General features: G+C 43.1%; 1 protein-coding gene across 2 annotated transcripts in view; it reads right to left on the reverse strand.

Moving 5' to 3' along the window:
- Positions 1-12,680: 12,680 nt before the first annotated feature.
- KNL1 (kinetochore scaffold 1) overlaps positions 12,681-19,689 on the reverse strand; it is a 288,270-nt gene continuing 281,261 nt past the window's right edge. For both annotated transcript variants that reach the window (XM_077464895.1, XM_077464894.1), the window contains one exon: positions 12,681-14,669. In XM_077464895.1, coding sequence (XP_077321021.1) covers positions 14,573-14,669 — 97 coding nt within the window. In that variant the 3' untranslated portion in view covers positions 12,681-14,572. The remainder of the gene's footprint in view (positions 14,670-19,689) is intronic.

A 19,689-nucleotide genomic window follows, 5' to 3' on the forward strand; every position in this document is an offset into this window, starting at 1 on the left:
AGCCTAGAATATTGCACCTTTTCACAATAGTCTAATTTTCTGAGATTGTGGATTTGGGATTTTCTTGAGCTGTAAGTCATAATCATCACAATTATGACAAAACACGTCTTGAACTATCTTGCTTTGCATGTAATGAGTCCATCATATATTAGTTTCACCTTTTTAAGTTGCATTAGTGAAATAAATGAACTTTTGCACAATATTCAAATTTTGGAGTATCAACTGTATATAAAAAAGTATGGGGATATACTGCTACCTGAACTGCTTGACACCTTTAATTATGCCATGGAGGTGGGTTCACTACCAGCTTTTATGAATGAAGCATTATACTCTTATTGAAACCAAATAAGGATCTGCATAACCCTGATTCGTATCGGCCAATATCCTTACTAACATCAGATATTAAGTTGTTGGCAAAGGTACTGGTGACTAGACTATCAAGATACATCTCAAAGTAAATCCATTGCGATCAGTTAGGCTTTAGTCCTAATAGATCCACAGCAAACAATATTCAACAGTTATTTCTAATCTTCCAACAGATAATATGGGAAATAGAGCCATAATTTCACTCGACGCAGCTAAAGCATTCAACAGTATAGAATGGCCCTTTCTGTGGAAATGCTTAAAACGTTATGGGCTTGGTCGTAGATTTATTAAATGGATACAACTTCTATACGATTCCTCAAGTGCAAGGATACAGGTGAATGGATGTGTATCGGCCCCTTTTTTGCTGTCCAGAGGGACGAGGCAGGGATGTCCTTTATCCTCGCTCCTTTTTGCTCTGGCTACCAAACCACTGGTGGAGGCTATCTGCTCCTCTACAAATATAGTGGGATTTGGTAGATCTACAGGTGAAGATGAAATAGCCTTATATGAGGACGATACTCTAGTGTTTCTGGGGGATGCGGACCCATCCTTGTCTGCAGTTATGTCCTTAATAGAGCTGTATGGATCCTTTTCAGGATTTAATATTAATTGGGACAAATCTGTAGTGATGCTTGTGGACCTTGGGTATGAGGGACATCCGCGCCAGATTCAGCAGTTGGCTTTGGTTACATCATTTAAATATTTGGGAGTGGTAATTACATCGAAAATTACAGAATATACAGATAGGACTATGCTCCCTCTTATTGCCAAATTTAGACAAGAGTAAAACTTGGAGTAAATGTCCATGGTCTATGATGGGGAGAGCAAATTTGGTGAAAATGGTGTGGATCTCCCATATGGTTGACGTTACGATGATTTAGGACTATTGATTCGGTTTTTAGGGACTTTGTGGAAGGGGAAGGGGGGGGTCCAGAATTAGATTAGAAATATTCCAACAGCCCAGAGATAAAGTTTGATATTGCAATTCCCCCCTTATCAAATCACAATTACAACACAAGCATGGCTGGGAGGTAGTGAATATAGAAGACCCTACACAGACGATAATAGCATCCCAATAAAATAACAAATACTCTCTGGTCCAATTAATAGTAGCTCACCATTTTTATTATAAAAGGGAATTTCCTACTTTCTACTTGATCCACAGGATTTGGGAAGCAGTACAAAATATCACTCAGCGTAGAGGGTATATGGAACATATGCCCATATGGGATAACTTTTGTGTTTATGAACTGGGCAGACTCTCTTAATTCTTAGATTGGAAAAAGGCAGGCATAATAATTTTGTACCAGCTATATGAAGGGGATGTTTTACTTCCTTTTGATGTATTAAAAGACCCATATCAGTTAACGAAAAAAAAATTCTATCAATATCTTCAAATACGTCATGCACTACAAACTCAAAGCTTAAAATTCCAATTACAGTATGAACACTAAAATATTAACAAAGGCAACTGCCTGCACAAAATGAGGACTAATAGGAGATCTTTATTCCAACTTACAAATAGAGAATACTGAAAAACATAAAAATAGCTTTGTCCGGTGGCAAGATGACATAGAAGATCTAGCTGAGGTGGACTGGATACGAGCTCTGGAAACCCTTCCCTAGATATCTTTCACCTTCCCAAAGACTATCTCATCTTTTTATTATATTTAGGGCTCATTATACCCCACAAAAACTCCATGCTTGGGGAAAAATATAACAGTTATGCCCGAGATGCCCTCTATTCAATGGTTCTCTTCTCCACATGCTTTGGCGATGTCCTTAGCTTCTTCATTATTGGGAAAAATATTCACAGCCCTAAATTTAGTATGCTTTACTGAGATAATAGGAACACCCAAATTTACGCTATTGGGAATAATACCTGATGGTGCATTACTTGCAGAAATGTACACTATGTGGATAAGATTGTTATACTTAGCACGTAAGGTTATTCTACAAAAATGGTTATCTGCTGATCCTCAAGAAAATTATATACACCTAAAAGAGGAAAAATTAACATAAGCATAGAGGTACACCTCAAAAGTCTGGTAAAATATGGTCTTACTGGATAGAACCTAGTAAAGTTTATGTTGGTTTATCTTGTAACAATGAGTAATGGCAATGGAGATAGCTGGGAGTAAGGAGCTGAGGTGGAAGGAAGTGGAAGAGATGAGAAGAAATTAATATGCAAAAGAAAGATAAACTGAAGTTGCAGGGAGGATGCTTCCATAGTTTAACGACTGATATTTAGGGAGATTAACTTAATTCAATTAGTAGACTGTATTTATGCTCCTATTATGCTTTGGTTATTATATAAGTGAATTTGATACGAGAGGTGCAAGGTTTGTTTGGTTTATGTTTTTTTGTTTATTAAATTTATATATAGAAGGAAAGAAAAAAAAAAATTTCAGATATTTAACTTATTTGATATACTGTATGTATAATTAGGAAAAACATTTTTTGGGGTGGAGTATAGGACCTCAAGACAGTAGATCGGGGTGATGTGGAAGCATCCATGGCCCATATATTGTCAGTTTTACCATGTCTGGGAATCAGGGCCTTCTGGGCCAGGCCCTTGCCACCAGAATGACTGGAATCCCCTCTCTCCAAATCCTGCGCAATAAATGTGGAAGGAGAGGGATCGGAGGGAAAGCATAAACCAAGGCGCACTGGCTCCGTGGAACTATCAGAGCATCTGCTCCAATTGGCAGAGGATCTCTTGTTTGAGACACAAACTGCTGTAGCTTGTTGAACCTGGATGCCAGTAGGCCGACCTCTGGCCCTCCCCAACATTGCAAATTTCCTGGAACACCTCTGGATGTAGGGAGCATTCTCCCCCAGGCAGATCTGCTGGTGGCTGAGATACTCTGCCTTCCAGTTCTCTACTGCTGGGATATGGACTGCCGCTATTATTGGCACATGTCCCTCACCTCAGGCTAGTATGTAGTTCAGAGTAAAGGTATAAGGTATAAGGTATTCTCGCGCCAAACTACGTGCCCTAAAGTTAAAATGAAGACTATGGTTGCAGCAAAACACCAAGGGTGATATCATCACTTATTTTGGGGAGAGTTAAGTAATAGTTAGTGTTGCGCTCCAAATAAACAGAAAGAGAGACCAATATAGTAAAATAAACTAGCTATAGTGCCTAAACGTCAGTAAATGGTAAATAAATAAACTACGTGCCTTAATAAACTCAAACAGTATATATATCCACTCTGGTGCAGTACATCAGACTGTGCACCTAACCCAGTGCTAACAGTAACAGATCAAGTGTTATGTGTAAAATCCATAATCAAAAAAGATACAAAATAGAAGTAAAACAGCGTGTAGCATAGATAAAAATAAAAAATGATGAAAATAAAAAAAGAGAATAAATAAAATTAAAATAAATATAAAAATAGGTATAAAAATAAAAATAAAAAAGTTAATACTCAAAATATACAAAAGCATAGGACTTGTAAAAACTTAATAGTGCAACTTGGTATAGTGCAATAACATCCAGTGTATCTTAATCAAAGTGCATATAGTGCTGAAGATAATAATCAAAATCCAAACGCACATCCAGAATGTGCTCTAAAGTATAAACGTCCAGAAGGTGCTCTAAAATATATCACATCAAATAATGGTTATCTATAGTCATGCAAAATGTGGGTCCATTCAGTGGTAGATAAATCAGTATGCTGCGTGACCAAAAGAAGGGGGCTAATTCCACCGGTGCTCCTGTGAATCTTGTGTTCACACACTAGGTGCAATAACTACCTTACCTTACTGCTGTAAGGTAAACAGCATTCCAAAAAGCACTTGCTATCTGCTGGTGTGGGTTCAGTAAATGGTTTACTCTGGACAATCAGTCACCATGTATATGTAGTTATCATAAAGGGAAGAAAGGGGAACACTCCAATGGTGAAGTATGTATTCAAAGTTTCGATTTATTCAATAGGAAAAGTCTTGGGTACTCACATTTAAAAGACATAAAATGCACAGTTTCAAAACACGAACGAGCACCGCGCTCGTACTCCGGACGTCACTTCCGGTGTCCTCACTCTCCAATAGCGTTCCTACGCGTATCGTCATGTGACTTCATCATGATTCCCTGATGAAGTCACATGACGATACGCGTAGGAACGCTATTGGAGAGTGAGGACACCGGAAGTGACGTCCGGAGTACGAGCGCCGTGCTCGTTCGTGTTTTGAAACTGTGCATTTTATGTCTTTTAAATGTGAGTACCCAAGACTTTTCCTATTGAATAAATCGAAACTTTGAATACATACTTCACCATTGGAGTGTTCCCCTTTCTTCCCTTTATGATAACTACATATACATGGTGACTGAGTGTCCAGAGTAAACCATTTACTGAACCCACACCAGCAGATAGCAAGTGCTTTTTGGAATGCTGTTTACCTTACAGCAGTAAGGTAAGGTAGTTATTGCACCTAGTGTGTGAACATAAGATTCACAGGAGCACCGGTGGAATTAGCCCCCTTCTTTTGGTCACGCAGCATACTGATTTATCTACCACTGAATGGACCCACATTTTGCATGACTATAGATAACCATTATTTGATGTGATATTTTAGAGCACCTTCTGGACGTTTATACTTTAGAGCACATTCTGGATGTGCGTTTGGATTTTGATTATTATCTTCAGCACTATATGCACTTTGATTAAGATACACTGGATGTTATTGCACTATACTAAGTTGCACTATTAAGTTTTTACAAGTCCTATCCTTTTGTATATTTTGAGTATTAACTTTTTTATTTTTATTTCTATTTTTATACCTATTTTTATATTTATTTTAATTTTATTTATTCTCATTTTTATTTTCATTATTTTTTATTTTTATCTATGCTACACGCTGTTTTACTTCTATTTGTATCTTTTTTGATTATGGATTTTACACATAACACTTGATCTGGTACTGTTAGCACTGGGTTAGGTGCACAGTCTGATGTACTGCACCAGAGTGGATATATACACTGTTTGAGTTTATTAAGGCACGTAGTTTATTTATTTACCATTCACTGACGTTTAGGCACTATAGCTAGTTTATTCTACTATATTGGTCTCTCTTTCTGTTTATTTTGAGCGCAACACCAACTATTACTTATCATCACTAGTATGTAGTTCACCTCCTTCAGAGCTCAACGACTCCTGGTACCGCCTTGGTGGTTTATATAGGTCACTGTCATGGCATTGTCGTACTGAACCCTGATAGGGCAGTCCTGAAGCTCCACTGTCCAGGATTGTAGGGCCAGATGTGCTGCCCGTAATTATAGGATGTTGATGGGCAGGGTCTGTTCTGTCCCTGACCATTTCCCCTGGGCTGTAAGCTCATCTAGGGTTGCTCCTCAGCCTGAGAGACTGGCATCTGTAGTCAGTACTCAGTTACCGGGAGAAAGGATTTTCCCTTTAGCAGGTTCTGATCCTGCAACCACCAGTTTAGGCTTAAGCATGCCGGAGGAGATAAGCACATTGGATAATCCAGGGCCTTTCTTCCTCTGTTTCAAGTCAACAAAATGTGTTGTTGTAAAGGCCTGGAATGGAACTGGGTATAGGGCACTGCCACGAAGGATACCATCCTCCCTAGAAGACTCATACATGGAGGGTTGTCTGGGGCCCCTTATCTGAAATTTTTCATATACCTCCCTGTGTAAATTATGCTCTGTTCTAGAGCCTGTACGGAGTGATCTCTGAGCAGGTGGTCATCCATATATCTGAGAACCAGGATCCGTTGGGCCCTTTAAAGACCCAGTACTGGTGCTAGGACCTTTGTGAACACCCAGGGAGCTGTAGCAAGCCCAAAGGGTATAGCCAAAAACTGAAAGGGACGTTCCTCTACTGCAAAATGTAGGAACCTCTGATGAGGCTGAAAGATAGGTACATGTAAGTACACGTCTTTTATATCAATGGAGGTTAAAAAGTCTTCCCTCTGGAGTGAGGTTGCTACCGAGCAGACAGACTCCATCCAAAAGGGTTGTATCAATAGATACTTGTTCAGAAACCTTAGGTCCAAAATGGGCATTGTGTCCCGGTTTGGTTTCTGAACCACAAACAGGTTTGAGTAAAACCCTGTGCCCCTTTCGGATACCAGAACCTCTACAATCACACCTTGATGCACTAGATGTAGTGCCTGAAGCAATAAGTTTCTTTTTGGAGGATACGAGGGAACACTGGATCTCAGAAACCTGAGGGGGCACCCCCCCCCCGTAACTCAAGCTTGTAACTGAGATATAATTGAGGTGACCCACTGAATTGTTTTGCAAATGTCCGCAAGGTGCAGCAGCCTTCCCCCCCACCCAATGGGGGTGGGGGTGTCCCCTCAAAAGGAGGGTTTGGTGCTGTGTTTAGAAGAATTTTGGACCCAGGGCCTTTTCTGGCCTGGCCTTGCGGGCTAGCCCCAGCACCCCGTTTGCGGCGGAACCGCCCTAATACGGACATTTGAGGAAGCAGTTCCTGGGTTTTTAAACTAGGGACGTTTGGTGCTTTTATTTACAGGAAGTAGAAAACTCTTGCCTCTGGAAATCTTTTGTATATAGTTGTCCAAGTGATCACTGAAAAACTTTCCCCATGAAACTGGAAATCTGCGAATAACTTAACAAGGAAGCTCGGCTGACCAGTTCTTAAAGTGGTTGTAAACCCTTACAAACCACTCTGACCTACAGGTAAGCCTAGATTAAGGCTTACCTGTAGGTCCAAGAAATATCTCCTAAACCTATATGGTTTAGGAGATATTTACCTGAAGACAGCCACCGCTGTCTGCGGGGTGCAGGCGCACTGGGTAAGCCGCAGATCGCGGCGATATGCCGCAAGTGTCGGCTCCCGTGCGCATGCATGGGAGTGACGTTATCGCTGCTCCGGCGAATCACAGCGCCGGAGCAGCTAGACCCACCAAAGAAGATGGACGCTCGGAACTACAAGTGACAGCGGTGACTTCGTTGGCTCCTGTGTCAGGTAAGTGACACATAATAGACTACTTTGCGATGCATAGTAGTCCATTATGCTTTACTTTTGCAGGGAATGAAAAAGGAAGTAAACTCATCAGGGTTTACTTCCTCTTTAAACCATAAAAGTCTGCATATATGTACAGATAAGCGAGCCAGAGGAGAAATCTGCTGTATTGAATCCTTTAAAGCATCAAAAGAAAAACAGCGCTCAAGGAATATCTTTCTTACTTTCAGGCAGATCAACCTCCTGGTTAGGCCTATCCGGCCGTTTGACTTGATCCTTTACGGACTGGCAAATACCAATTGCTGCAACAGCTGGCTGAATAGCTGAACTGGCCAAAGAAAGGGAAGCCTTCAATAACAACTCCAATTTCCTGTCAACAGGGTCTTTCAAGCCCTGTGCGTTATCTACTGCACAAGTTAAGTTCTTGTTTAAGGAAGAGACTTCTGCATCTACGGCTGGCATGCTCCATTTGTTTAACCAACTTTTAATCCATGGGATATTAAAGGGAAAACCTTTTTAGGAGGCAAAAAAGTCCTGTCAGGGTGTTCCCAATCAGCATACCCTGCCTGTTCCAACAGGGGGTGTAGCAGGAAAGTCTGTACGACCTGAAAAGGTCTCCGAGATCCCAAAGAGAACCAGGGGAGCTCAGTCACCTCTGAAAGAGGCAACTTAAAGGCAGAGCAAACCATTTTAGTCAGAGTCAGGATCAAAAACCTCTGCAACTGAGAGGCAGACATCCGAGCGGATCTTTTCTTGTCCAAAATTACTCGGAAGCAGACTTAACTGCCGGGCACTCAAACGAATCCTGAGCTTTAAGCTCTTCCCCATCTTCAACCTATTCCTTCTCCAGACGAGGAGACTCTGGGTGGATCTGTTACTCAATCCTGTGCTCTAATCCTGTTAGGACAGTTCATCCTTAGTGCTAAAGGGAGAAGCAGCAGCGTTGACTGTAGGCACAATACCAGATAGGCTCAGCGGCTCAGATTGCCTGGGAGCCTCTGGTCTTTCAGGGGATAAAACACTAGGGATACGACTAGGTTCATCAGGAACTACTAAAGACGTAGGTGTGCCCTTCCCTATGGTGTTAGTCCCACTCCTCTTTTTGGAAGACATTTAATGCCGCAAACAGAGTACTTGGGTGAGGTTAAAACACCTCAAAATGAAGACCCCTTTAATAGGGTTCACCAAGCCCCTATGCAACAATCCTGCTAAACACATATAGCCTGCCAAGCAACACGTGTTGACTCGTGTTACCCGGGTAAGGAGAAACAAACCACTGCAATTGTCTATTCAGAGCCTGCTCTGTGTCCCACAGATACCCTCTGGAAGCACCACGTTTGGCATACACAGCTTAAATAAGCTGGGTGTGCGCCGGAACGTTTTATGTGTGCGCACATGCATGTGTATGATCCCGACGAGTAGGCGTTACTGTATTTGCCATCATACAGGTAAAAATCAGACAAGCAAAAAAAAGGTACACTTTGCAAACAGTACAAAAACAGCAAATTCTCCTGCGCTCTGGTTTCTTGGTCTTTAGATGTGATATAGACAGTTTGAAAATGGTGTAGTCACTACGTCTTGCAGCCCTCCTTTAGAACATTGGGTGTTCAAATACTAAAAAGAGAGAATACAAAGAAGGGGAAGGCGCACTGACCTAGTGCATTACCATAAAACAGCTTTATTTAAAATTGAATCAAATAGCAAAATGGCTACTCACAAACGAGTATTGATCACAGGCAAAATCAATACAATAAATCCATCGCACCAAACGTTTGGCGACTCCAGACCAGATGTCCGAGGAATTTGATGAGTACCTCTACGGAAATGGCTCAGCCATTTCCGTAGAGGTACTCATCAAATTCCTCGGACATCTGGTCTGGAGTCGCCAAACGTTTGGTGCGATGGATTTATTGTATTGATTTTGCCTGTGATCAATACTCGTTTGTGAGTAGCCATTTTGCTATTTGATTCAATTTTAAATAAAGCTGTTTTATGGTAATGCACTAGGTCAGTGCGCCTTCCCCTTCTTTGTATTCACACTTTGCAAACACCCACAGCTAACCCAGAACTCCCCCGTATGGTCACCGAACACAGGTGTCCAGCCTTTAGCTAGCTTAACTGATTGTAACAATCACTGTGACACCCCACAATAATAAAATAAAAGGTGTTTTCACTTACCTGTCCAGGCGCAGGGCCACTTAGGAACCAAGGGCCCAAGCTTCACGGCAGGTTCCTGTCACTTGGACCTTCAAGGACTGGCTACCCTTTCGTGTTTAGGGTCCACTCCCTTGGACCTGTACAGCACCCTGCGGGAAATGCCTTAGCGCTGCAGTGTCCAGGATTTCCACATTACAGGCAAAACCTTGCAGGAGCTCGAGTCTTCTTTGTGAAGCTCGGGTACCATTTAAGCATAAAAGCCTGTGTCAAATGGATCCGATCGGTCAATCCCTTGATTAATTTTTGGAATAGCACCAGATCTCTAATCTCACAGAGAGCTCAAACCGTGCCATCCACCTTGCAGACACTGGTAAAAAACAAAAGTACTTCCTGTATGGGGGGAGGGGGTTATATAGGGGATCACTTTCTGTCTGAAGACCTTTGGTCTAGCAGTGTCCATTCACCCTATGATGAAGTATAGCCCAGCAGGTAATATTAGCCTGTGTCCCATGATGTATGAAAAAGAAATACAGAGCATTTACAGATGAGGGTTTTTTTTTTTTGAACGACTGCACAGCATAAGCGGTTTGTTGAAAATGGGGTTGAAAAGGAGTCAACTTGATGGTCTCTTTGATCAAGGGGTGGATAAGTCACTCCACTAAATCATTTAGAACAGGGGTTCTCCAACTTTTTAAACAGAGGGCCAGTTCACTGTCCCTCAGACTGCAGGGGGGGGGCGCAGATCAATGCAGCCTCACCAGTGCCCAGCAGAACAGACTTACCAGTGCCCAGCAATGCAGCCAGCCTCTCCAGTGCATGGGGATTAGAGAAGGGAGCGCCAGGGGGACTTACCGCTATCAACAGGCAGCCACGAGGCGGATCCATGTCAAGCTTTCCAGCACTGGAGTGGGCTTTGTGTCTTCGCCTCACCCTGGACAGTGACTGAGATTGGTCTATTTTCACACTATGGGGCTGGGCTGTGCTGAATGAATCTCTCCAGGTGGGCAGCGTGTTGTTGGGGTTCTAATGCCTGAACGGCCGGGTAAGAGACCTTGGCGGACCCCTGGTTTAGATGTATCTACAAGTACAGTGAGGGGAAAAAAGTATTTGATCCCCTGCTGATTTTGTACATGTGCACACTGACAAAAATTATCAGTCTAATTTTAATGGTATGTTTATTTTAACAGTGAGACAGATTAACAAATATATCCAGAAAAAGTTATCAATTGATTTGCATTTTAATGAATGAAATAAGTATTTGATCCCCCATCAAATCAGAAAGAATTATGGCTCCCGGGTGATTCTATACAACAAGCTGAGATTAGGAGCACTCTTCTAAAGGTAATGCTCTTAATCTCAGCCTTTTACCTGTATAAAGGACACCTGTCCACAGAAGCAGATTCCAACGACGCAAATCCATGGCAAAGACCAAAGAGCTGTCCAAGGATCTCGGACAAGACTAGGACTACACAAAACTGGGATGGGCTACAAGACCATCGCCAAGCAGCTTGGTGAGAGGGTGACAACAGTTGGTCCGATTATTCAGAAATGGAAGAAACACAAAACAGTCCATCTCTCCCTGTCCTGGGCTCCATGCAAGATCTCAACTCGTGGAGTTTCAATGATCAGAACAGTGAGTAAATGATCTCAAGGCAGCTGGGACTATAGTCACCAAAACAACACTGAAGGACTGAAATCCTGCATTGCCCACAAGGTTCCCCTGCTCAAGAAAGCACATGTACAGACCCGTCTGAAGATTGCTAATGAACATCTGATGATCCAGAGGAGAACTGAGTGAAGGTGTTGTGGTCAGAGGAGACCAAAATTGAGCTCTTTAGCATAAACTCAACTCGCTGTTTTTGGAGGAGGAGGAATGCTGCCTATGACCCTAAGAACACCATCCCCACCGTTGAACATGGAGGTAGAAACATTATGCTTTGGGGGTGTTTTGCTGTTAAGGGGACAACGTCCCCGCATCAAAGGGACAATGGACGAGACCATGTACCTTCAAATCTTGGGTGAGAACCTCCTTCCCCTCAGCCAGGGCATTTAAAATAAGTCATGAAATTTGGTAAGATATCTAGGGATGAATGCCCTAGGTGTAAAGCCCCAGGGGATCTCCTCCATATGGTATGGAAATGTCCAAAACGCTTTAGATACTGGCTGGAGATAGTCGAGAGGATAAATAGGACTTTTAAAACCACTCTGAAACCTGAGTCAGCAGAGTGGGCAGGAGCTCCTTTTTTCGGGCTGCCTTTCCTGGCTTAGGTATTTTGGGGGTCGGCGAGGCGTCCTTCCCTTCGGGCCCGGCGGCATCTCCGTTACCTTGTTTAACTGATAGATTCTTTTCTGCTCCAGTGTAGGGTACCAGCAGTGTACATATGGGGGTGGGTTAGGGAAGGTTGTGGGTTTGAAAAAGGGGTAGATGTATTGGAATTTTGTGAGCCGCTTCTTTGTATATTGACGCTATGTAAAGTTGTATAATGTGCATGTTTTGCGGTTGTGTAATTTGAAACTTGAAATTTAATAAAAAGTAAATAAAAAAAAAAAGAAAATAAGTCATGGATGGGCATTCCAGCATGACAATGACCCAAAACACACGGCCAAGGAAGCAAAGGAGTTCAAGAAGAAGCACATTAAGGTCCTGTAGTGTCCTAGCCAGTCTCCAGATGTTAATCCCATAGAAAATATGTGGAGGAAGCTGAAGGTTCGAGTTGACAAACGTCAGCCTCAAAACCTTAATGACTTGGAGAGGATCTGCAAAGATGAGTGGGACAAAATCCCACCTGAGATATGTACATACCTGGTGGCAAACTACAAGAAATATCTGACCTCTGATTGGCATCAAGGGCTTTGCCACCAAGTCATATTTTGCGAAGGGGTCAAATACTTATTTCACTCATTAAAATACATATCAATTCATAATTTTTGAAATATGTTTTTCTGGATTTTTTGTGGTTATTCTGTCTCTTACTGTTAAAATAAACCTATCATTGAAATCATAGACTGATCATTTGGCAGTAGGCAAATGCAAAACCAAAAAAAACAAACAGCGAAAAAAAAGAAAGGATTGGTACACATGTGAAAAAGCAGCCTGGAATTGCAACGGTGGTTCAAAACGATAATAAAAAATATTTGTATATTTCTCCATATTTACTATAGATCTACATTTTTAAAATTATAATTAAAAACATACATTTGCTGTTAAACTGAGCGATTTTAAACCTTTATTTGCTAAAAATTGTTGAAAAAACTGGTTTCAATGTGATCCATTGTTTAAACGATGTAAGAAAATGTATTTCTCCTTTTTATTCATTAACACAATTATCTGGCATTAAATATAATTTAAAGACAACATACATACATTTAAAAACAACAACAAATACATTCAAAGTAAATGCCAACAAGTTTCAAAATGGCAAATATTTACAACAGGTATGAATATTTATATCTGTACACTATATATTTATACACACACACACACACACACACACACACACACACACACACACCACACAAACCCACAAGACCGCTTGTGAACACTTAGGCCCTGTTCACATATTGCATAGCGGGAATGAAAGTTCCCTCTCGCAATTTATTGTGTTGCAATTTTCATGCAATTCCATATGTCCCACATAGGGCAGCCTATTTAAGTGACTGGACTGCCCTATGTGCGTGGACAACCACAAGGAGCTCTTGCTCGTTTAGGGAAATTTTTAGGGGGAACATTTTGCTGAACGATTCTATTGCGTGACAGTAGAATCGCATTGCATTTGGGGTTTTACAAATGCAGATTTTACATTTGTAACTGTGGGCAGAATCACTGCAATTCTACCTGTAATTCCAAATCGCATAACGTGAATGGGGCCTTAAACATTATTTGCATTTATGCATAAATGTGATCTGATCCTCAGCTATGTCCTAACAGGCTAATTTTACTAACACATACACACACCAGATACACTGCTAGAATACTCCCATATACTGCTATCTGTCCTTAACAGAGTTTTGGCAGGATAAAATGCCAGGATGTGTGGGTATTCCTTGACATGATAGCATACATTGCACTAAAAAGCCCCCACCCCCAAATTTCAAATTGCAGCATTAGGGTGTAATTAAACCCCCAGGCAGAAGAGAGAGAAGTCACAAACCTTTTGGATCTGTGCAGGAGTGCCTATTTGCAAGTCCCCTTGCAGTCTCAGGATCGTGATATCCCTCAGAATGACACTACAGTCCTCCCCACACAAGCTTTCTGAAGGCTATTGAGCAAAGCTTTATGAACAAGAGTTGAGTAATTGGGTAAAGTACACAAATTTACTTTTGGAAAAAGTAAAACATTAAACACCAATGTTAACGATAAAAAAAGAAAATTGAGCGACCAGTGAATTCCAAGCCCAATCAAAAAAGTAGACAGTAGCATCTCTAATATAAAACCAAACAAAGAATATAAGCTAGTATGTAAACAAATACAGTTCATAAGGCAAAATTTCATATTTTGGATTGACTTGACCTCAACCCCATCTGATCAAAAGCAAGACATCACAAAAATAAACATATGCAATTAAATGGTTTTGTATACATGAATAACCTGAAAACAAACAAACCAAAAGGCTGAACAGGTCCAATCAGCAGCTATAGAACATGTTTAGTTTCGGCAACTTTCAATACCGGCAGTTAATATTTTTATTGCTTAAAAAATCATTTGAAGCAATAAAAGATAATGGTAATGTAAAATATGCACACTGTTTATCAAATATACTTTCCCATTATGCAACTTCATGCAGAAATTCAGAAAAGGGTCAAACCATATCACAACTGTATATTCCTAACAGGTTTCAGTAAGGTTTTTTTTAAATGTAGAAAACTGGACAAGACAAATAAGGTAAAATATGAAACACTGGCCAACTGATTTACTGTTATATCAATATAGCTCAATTTTAAACACACTTAAGACAACAGAATTACACATCAGTTTGTAAAATATTCCGTATCCTCTCAAAATTCTGGATGCAGGTGAGAGTCCATGTTGCGGGCTCCATTTCTAAGCAAGCCTGTCTTTTAGGAGCTTTAGCTTCATTTTATCATGGATTTGGGATTTAAACAAGGAGATTTTCATGGATGCTTTTCACAGCTCTCTTCAAAAGCCACAGACCCACGGGAACCTTGGAAATAGCTGCAGCTACTCTGCTGTAGCTGCAAAGGAAGCATATGACACAAATTACCTATACTGTTGGGAAAAAGCAGAACTTTACAGTTGAACGTGCATTCAGGTATGCTTTATTACAGACATATCTGAAGTGACAGGTTAGCTTTGCTGCTACACTAGAGCTGCACGATTCTGGCTATAAAATGAGAATCACAATTTTTTTTGCTTCGAATAAGGATCACGATTCTCAACTACTTATCTTTCACATTATACAAAACAATTAGGCTAACTTTACTGTTTAGTTTTTTTTTTTTTAATTAATTGAAGTTTATATTTTTTCCCCAAACAATTGCGCTTGAAAGACTGCTGCGCAAATACAATGCGTCAAAAAATATTGCAACTATTGCCTTTTTTTTTTACCTAGGGTCTCTGCTAAATATTATCTCTCTCTCTAATATATATACACGTGTGTGTGTGTGTGTGTGTGTGTGTGTGTGTGTGTGTGTGTGTGTGTGTGTGTGTGTGTGTGTGTGTGTGTGTGTGTGTGTGTGTGTGTGTGTGTGTGTGTTTCATAGTTAGGTTGAATAAAGACACCAGTCCACTGTGCTGCCCAATATTATATATATTTATTATATATATATATATATATATATATATATATATATATACACATACACACATACATACTTTTTTTATTTTGAGGGGGCCCAAGTAATTTTCTAGCAAAAAAAAAAAAAAATGATTTTTTTGTACTTTCTCTGTAATTCACAGACCGACAACTCCTCTCTTAGCCATTGGGTTGTTACGCCCACCTTTAGGAGAATACTAGGTATTACTTGTTATGTAACACATAGAACTTTCCAGTTCCGTCCAGGGGGCGATCCCTTAGGTAACAACCCTCCAACCTGCCATGCAGTCATCAGTACGTCAACAAGCAGTATAACGTAAAGAGAAAAAAAGAGGGGCGGGTGCTGTGTCGGTCAGTGAATTACAGAGAAAAGGATCTTACAGCAAGTACAAAACAAAATCCTATTTTCTCTTATATTCACCAACCGACACAGCTCCTCTGAGCCATTGAGACGTCCCCAAGCAGTGCCAAACGAGGGGTGGGAAAAACAGCATAAAAAAAAACGTCATCCACCATGGCAAGTGGGAACTAGTGAAACTTTATCCACAAAAAACAACAGTGCATGGAAGAATCCACCACAAAACCAGGGTACCCTCAACAGGAGTGACTACCCACAACCGCAGATTGTAATGCAACAGTGCATTAACTAACGGTACTACGTTTTTATGGAAAAAAAAGAAAACTATTGCATACTCAATTGCAACTATATGGCCGCCTGCAAAACTTTGGATCCAAAACAGGCATCAGCCGTCACTTCACTGACGTCTACCTTGTAGAACTTGTTAAACGCGTGGACAGATGACCAGGTCGCCGCTTTACAGACTTGAGCGACAGACGCTTTGTGTCGGAAGGCCCAAGACGTTCCGATTGCCCTTGTGGAGTGGGCCGTGACCGGAAAGGGGGGCACCTGACCCTTCAAGGCGTAGGCTTGTACTACAATCTGTCTGATCCACCTGGAAATGGTGGCCGACGAGACCGCTATGCCTTTCTTTGGATCAGCCACTGAAATAAACAATGAGTCTGACTTCCGGAAGGGAGCCGTGGCAGACAAATACACCTTCAGAGCCCGAACCAGGTTCAGAGCATGAAGGGCCACCGCCTTAGGACACAGAGATGGTAACACTGTCTTCATTGATGTGAAACGTCGAGACCACCTTTGGCAAAAAGGATGGTTGCAGACGCAACACCACCTTATCCTTATGGATAACCAGGTAGGGCGACTTGCAAGACAAGGCGGCCAGTTCTGAAACCCTCCTGGCCGAAGTAATGGCCACAAGAAAGACCACTTTCTGGGAAAGTCAACAGAGGGATTTCCCTGATATTTTCAAATGGTTTTTGCAGCGCCGATAACACCAGGTTCAGATCCCATGGGGGTAACGGTGGACACACCAGAGGGACTAAATGTCACACCCCTTGACCAAAGGTACTACCCAGTGAGTGAGACACCAGGGGTCGTTGGAGAAAAAAAAAAAAAAAAAAAGACAACCAAGGCCGATATTTGTCCTTTAATGATGCTTAACACCAACTTCTGGTCTACTCCTTGCTGAAGAAACAGCAGGATCCTTGATATAGCAAAGGAGTGCAGATGCCATTCCAGGTACAATGATAAATCTTCCTGGAAGAGGATTTTCGTGCTCTCAACATAGTGGGGGATCACGAGTCTGACAGACCCCTGTTCCTCGACACCTGGCTTTCAATAGCCATGCCGTTAAAGCTAGCGATGGCAAAGCAGGATGGAAAAAAAATTAAAAAAAATAATCGGACCTTGAGACAGAAGGTCCTCTCGTGACGGCAGTCGCCAGGGTGCATCTGCCACCAGCCGTACTAGGTTTGCGTACCACGGACTTTGAGGCCAATCTGGGGTGACCAGAGTTACTGGAATCCGCTCAACTTCCACACTGCAGAGCAGACGTGGTAGTAGCTTCAATGGAGGAAAGGCATAGATCAGCTGATATTGATCCCACTGAGCTACCAGCGCGTCTGACCTGTCTGCCCAAGGATCTCTCGTCCTGGACACAAACCTCGGCACCTTCCGATTGAGACGGGAGGCCAGAAGATCGATGTCTGGTGTGCCCCACCACAGACACAGTAGCCTGAACACCTCCGGATGCAATGCCCATTCTCCTGGGTCCAGCATCTGGTGACTCAGATAGTCCGTCTGCCAGTTATCCACTCCTGGGATGTAAATGGCCGACAGGGCTGGTACATGTCGCTCTGCCCACCGAAGTATGTGAGGGACCTCCCGTGTGGCGGCTGAGCTTCTTGTTCCTCCTTGGTGATTGACATACGCCACCGCAGTGGCGTTGTCCGACTGGATCCTGATCGGACGCCCTTGTAGGCTCATCGAACATGTGGAGAGGCATAGTCTAATCACCCTCCGCTCGAGCAGATTGATCGGCAGTTTGGATTCCTCTGTCAACCAGAGGCCCTGAGCCGACTGAACGCCCATCACTCCACCCCAGCCAGATAGGCTGGCATCCGTTGTGATCACTGTCCATTTTAGAGGAAAGAACGACTTCCCAGACTGAAGCACTGGGGACCTCAGCCACCAGATCAGTGAATGCCCGACTAGCTGGCTCACCTGGATCTGCCAATCCAGGGTCAATTGAGATTTGTCCCATTTCGACAAAACCACCTTCTGCAGAACTCCTCTCGAAGGAGGCCACCATGAGTCCCAGGACTCGCATGCAGAAGTGAAGCGACGACCACTTGCAGTTCATCAGCAGATTTACCGCGGCTGAGAGCCTGCAGCTTGTCTGAAGGGAGAAACAATCTCGCTTCCCTGGAGTCCAGCAGCAAGCCTAGGTACTCCAAAAGCTGGGTCGGTACTACCACCGACTTCTTTAGGTTTAACAGCCACCCAAACTCTTGCAGGGTCTGCATGGCGGTCGCCACATCCTCCTCCAACTCTGAGGCAGAAGAAGCTCTCAGGAGGAGATAGTCCAGGTATCCCACGATCGCGATCCCAAGTTGCCGCAACAACGCCAACACTGGAGTCAATACCTTGGTAAAGACTCCTGGGGCTGATTCCAAACCAAAAGGGAGAGCCACAAACTGGTAGTGGGCTTCCCCAACTGCAAACCGCAGAAACTTTTGATGCCAGAGGCATATGGGTATGTGCAGGTACGCATCTTGGATGTCCAAGAGCGCCAGGAAGTCCCCTTGGAGTGCAGCGACTACTGAGCGAACCGATTGCATTCTGAACCTCTGTAGTTCCCAAGAAAGAAGGGGTTCAGCCAATTTGGGATCTAAAAGCCCTCAATTACTTTGCGAAAGTGCAAACAGGTTTGAGTAGAACCCCTGGAAAAGCTCAGATTCCAGAACAGGTACAGTCACCCCGCGATTCAGCAGGTCCCTTCCTGCGCCCAGGAGGGCCTCCCGGCGAGCTGGGTATGCTGGAGGGGAAGAATCTGTTTGGCAGCCAAGAAAGAAACTAACTATCTTGTAGCCTGTGGAAATCAGATCGCAGACCCATTGGTCGGGCAGTCTAGAGGACCACCGGGCTGCAAACTCCTGAAGGTGACCCCCCACCCGAGACATGGGTGGGGGAAAACCTTCATGCAGTAGCACTTTTGTTAGCAGGCTTGCGTTTGTCCTTCCATGGTGTTCCCGTCAGGCTGGGGCCGCTTAGCCGAAGCTCCGGGTGGACGAAAAAGCTGTTTGAGCGGAAAGAGAGGGCCCATGCCTACGGCGTGGCTCCTTAGCCTTCCTGGCCTGTGGGAGTAGAGTACTCTTACCCTGTGCCATTCTTATTGTCACCCAAAGAGGCTCTAAAGAGTCCATCGCCAAGGAAGGGAAGATCAGTCAGGGCTTTTTTTTTTTTTTTTTAGATGCCTGGTCAGCAGACCAGCATGTTAAACCAAATCAGGCGCCTCAGCACCACTGCTGACACTGAAGCCATGGATAACAGAGGGAGAGTATCCAGGGCCACGTCACAAACGTACTTAAGGCCTTGCACAAGTTGGTCTGCTAATTCCACGCAGACAGGGGAAGCCTGTTCACCCAAATCGCGGTGCAACAGTTTTGCCCACTCAGTGTCTGCGACACAAGTGCGGATGTCAGTACTGGTCGCACAGCTGACGCCACAACCGTAAACAAGGAACGAGCCACTGCCTCGGCCTTCCTGTCTGTGGGATCCTTGAATGCAGGAGTCCCCTCTACCGGGATCGTGGTTACTTTGTTTAACCTGGATACTGGGGGGTCCACGACCGGAGAAGCCAACGCTTTTTAAGGCGGCTCTCCTCAAAAGGGGTAATGCACTGCAATGTATTTGGGAACCGTAAAGGTCCGTTGTGGTTGACCCCATTCCTTGTAAATTTACTTGTCAAAATAAGTCAGATACGGGAACACCTTAGGTGAAGGGGCTGGCTTATGGGACCCAAAAGGGACCGCTACCTCAGCAGAGGAATCTGCTGGCTCCTGAATCTTCAGGGTATCAT

The sequence above is a fragment of the Lithobates pipiens genome, unplaced genomic scaffold (genome assembly GCF_037356315.1).
Source record: "Lithobates pipiens isolate NorthernLeopardFrog02 unplaced genomic scaffold, aLitPip1_a1.2 Scaffold_30, whole genome shotgun sequence".
NCBI classification, from domain to species: domain Eukaryota; kingdom Metazoa; phylum Chordata; class Amphibia; order Anura; family Ranidae; genus Lithobates; species Lithobates pipiens.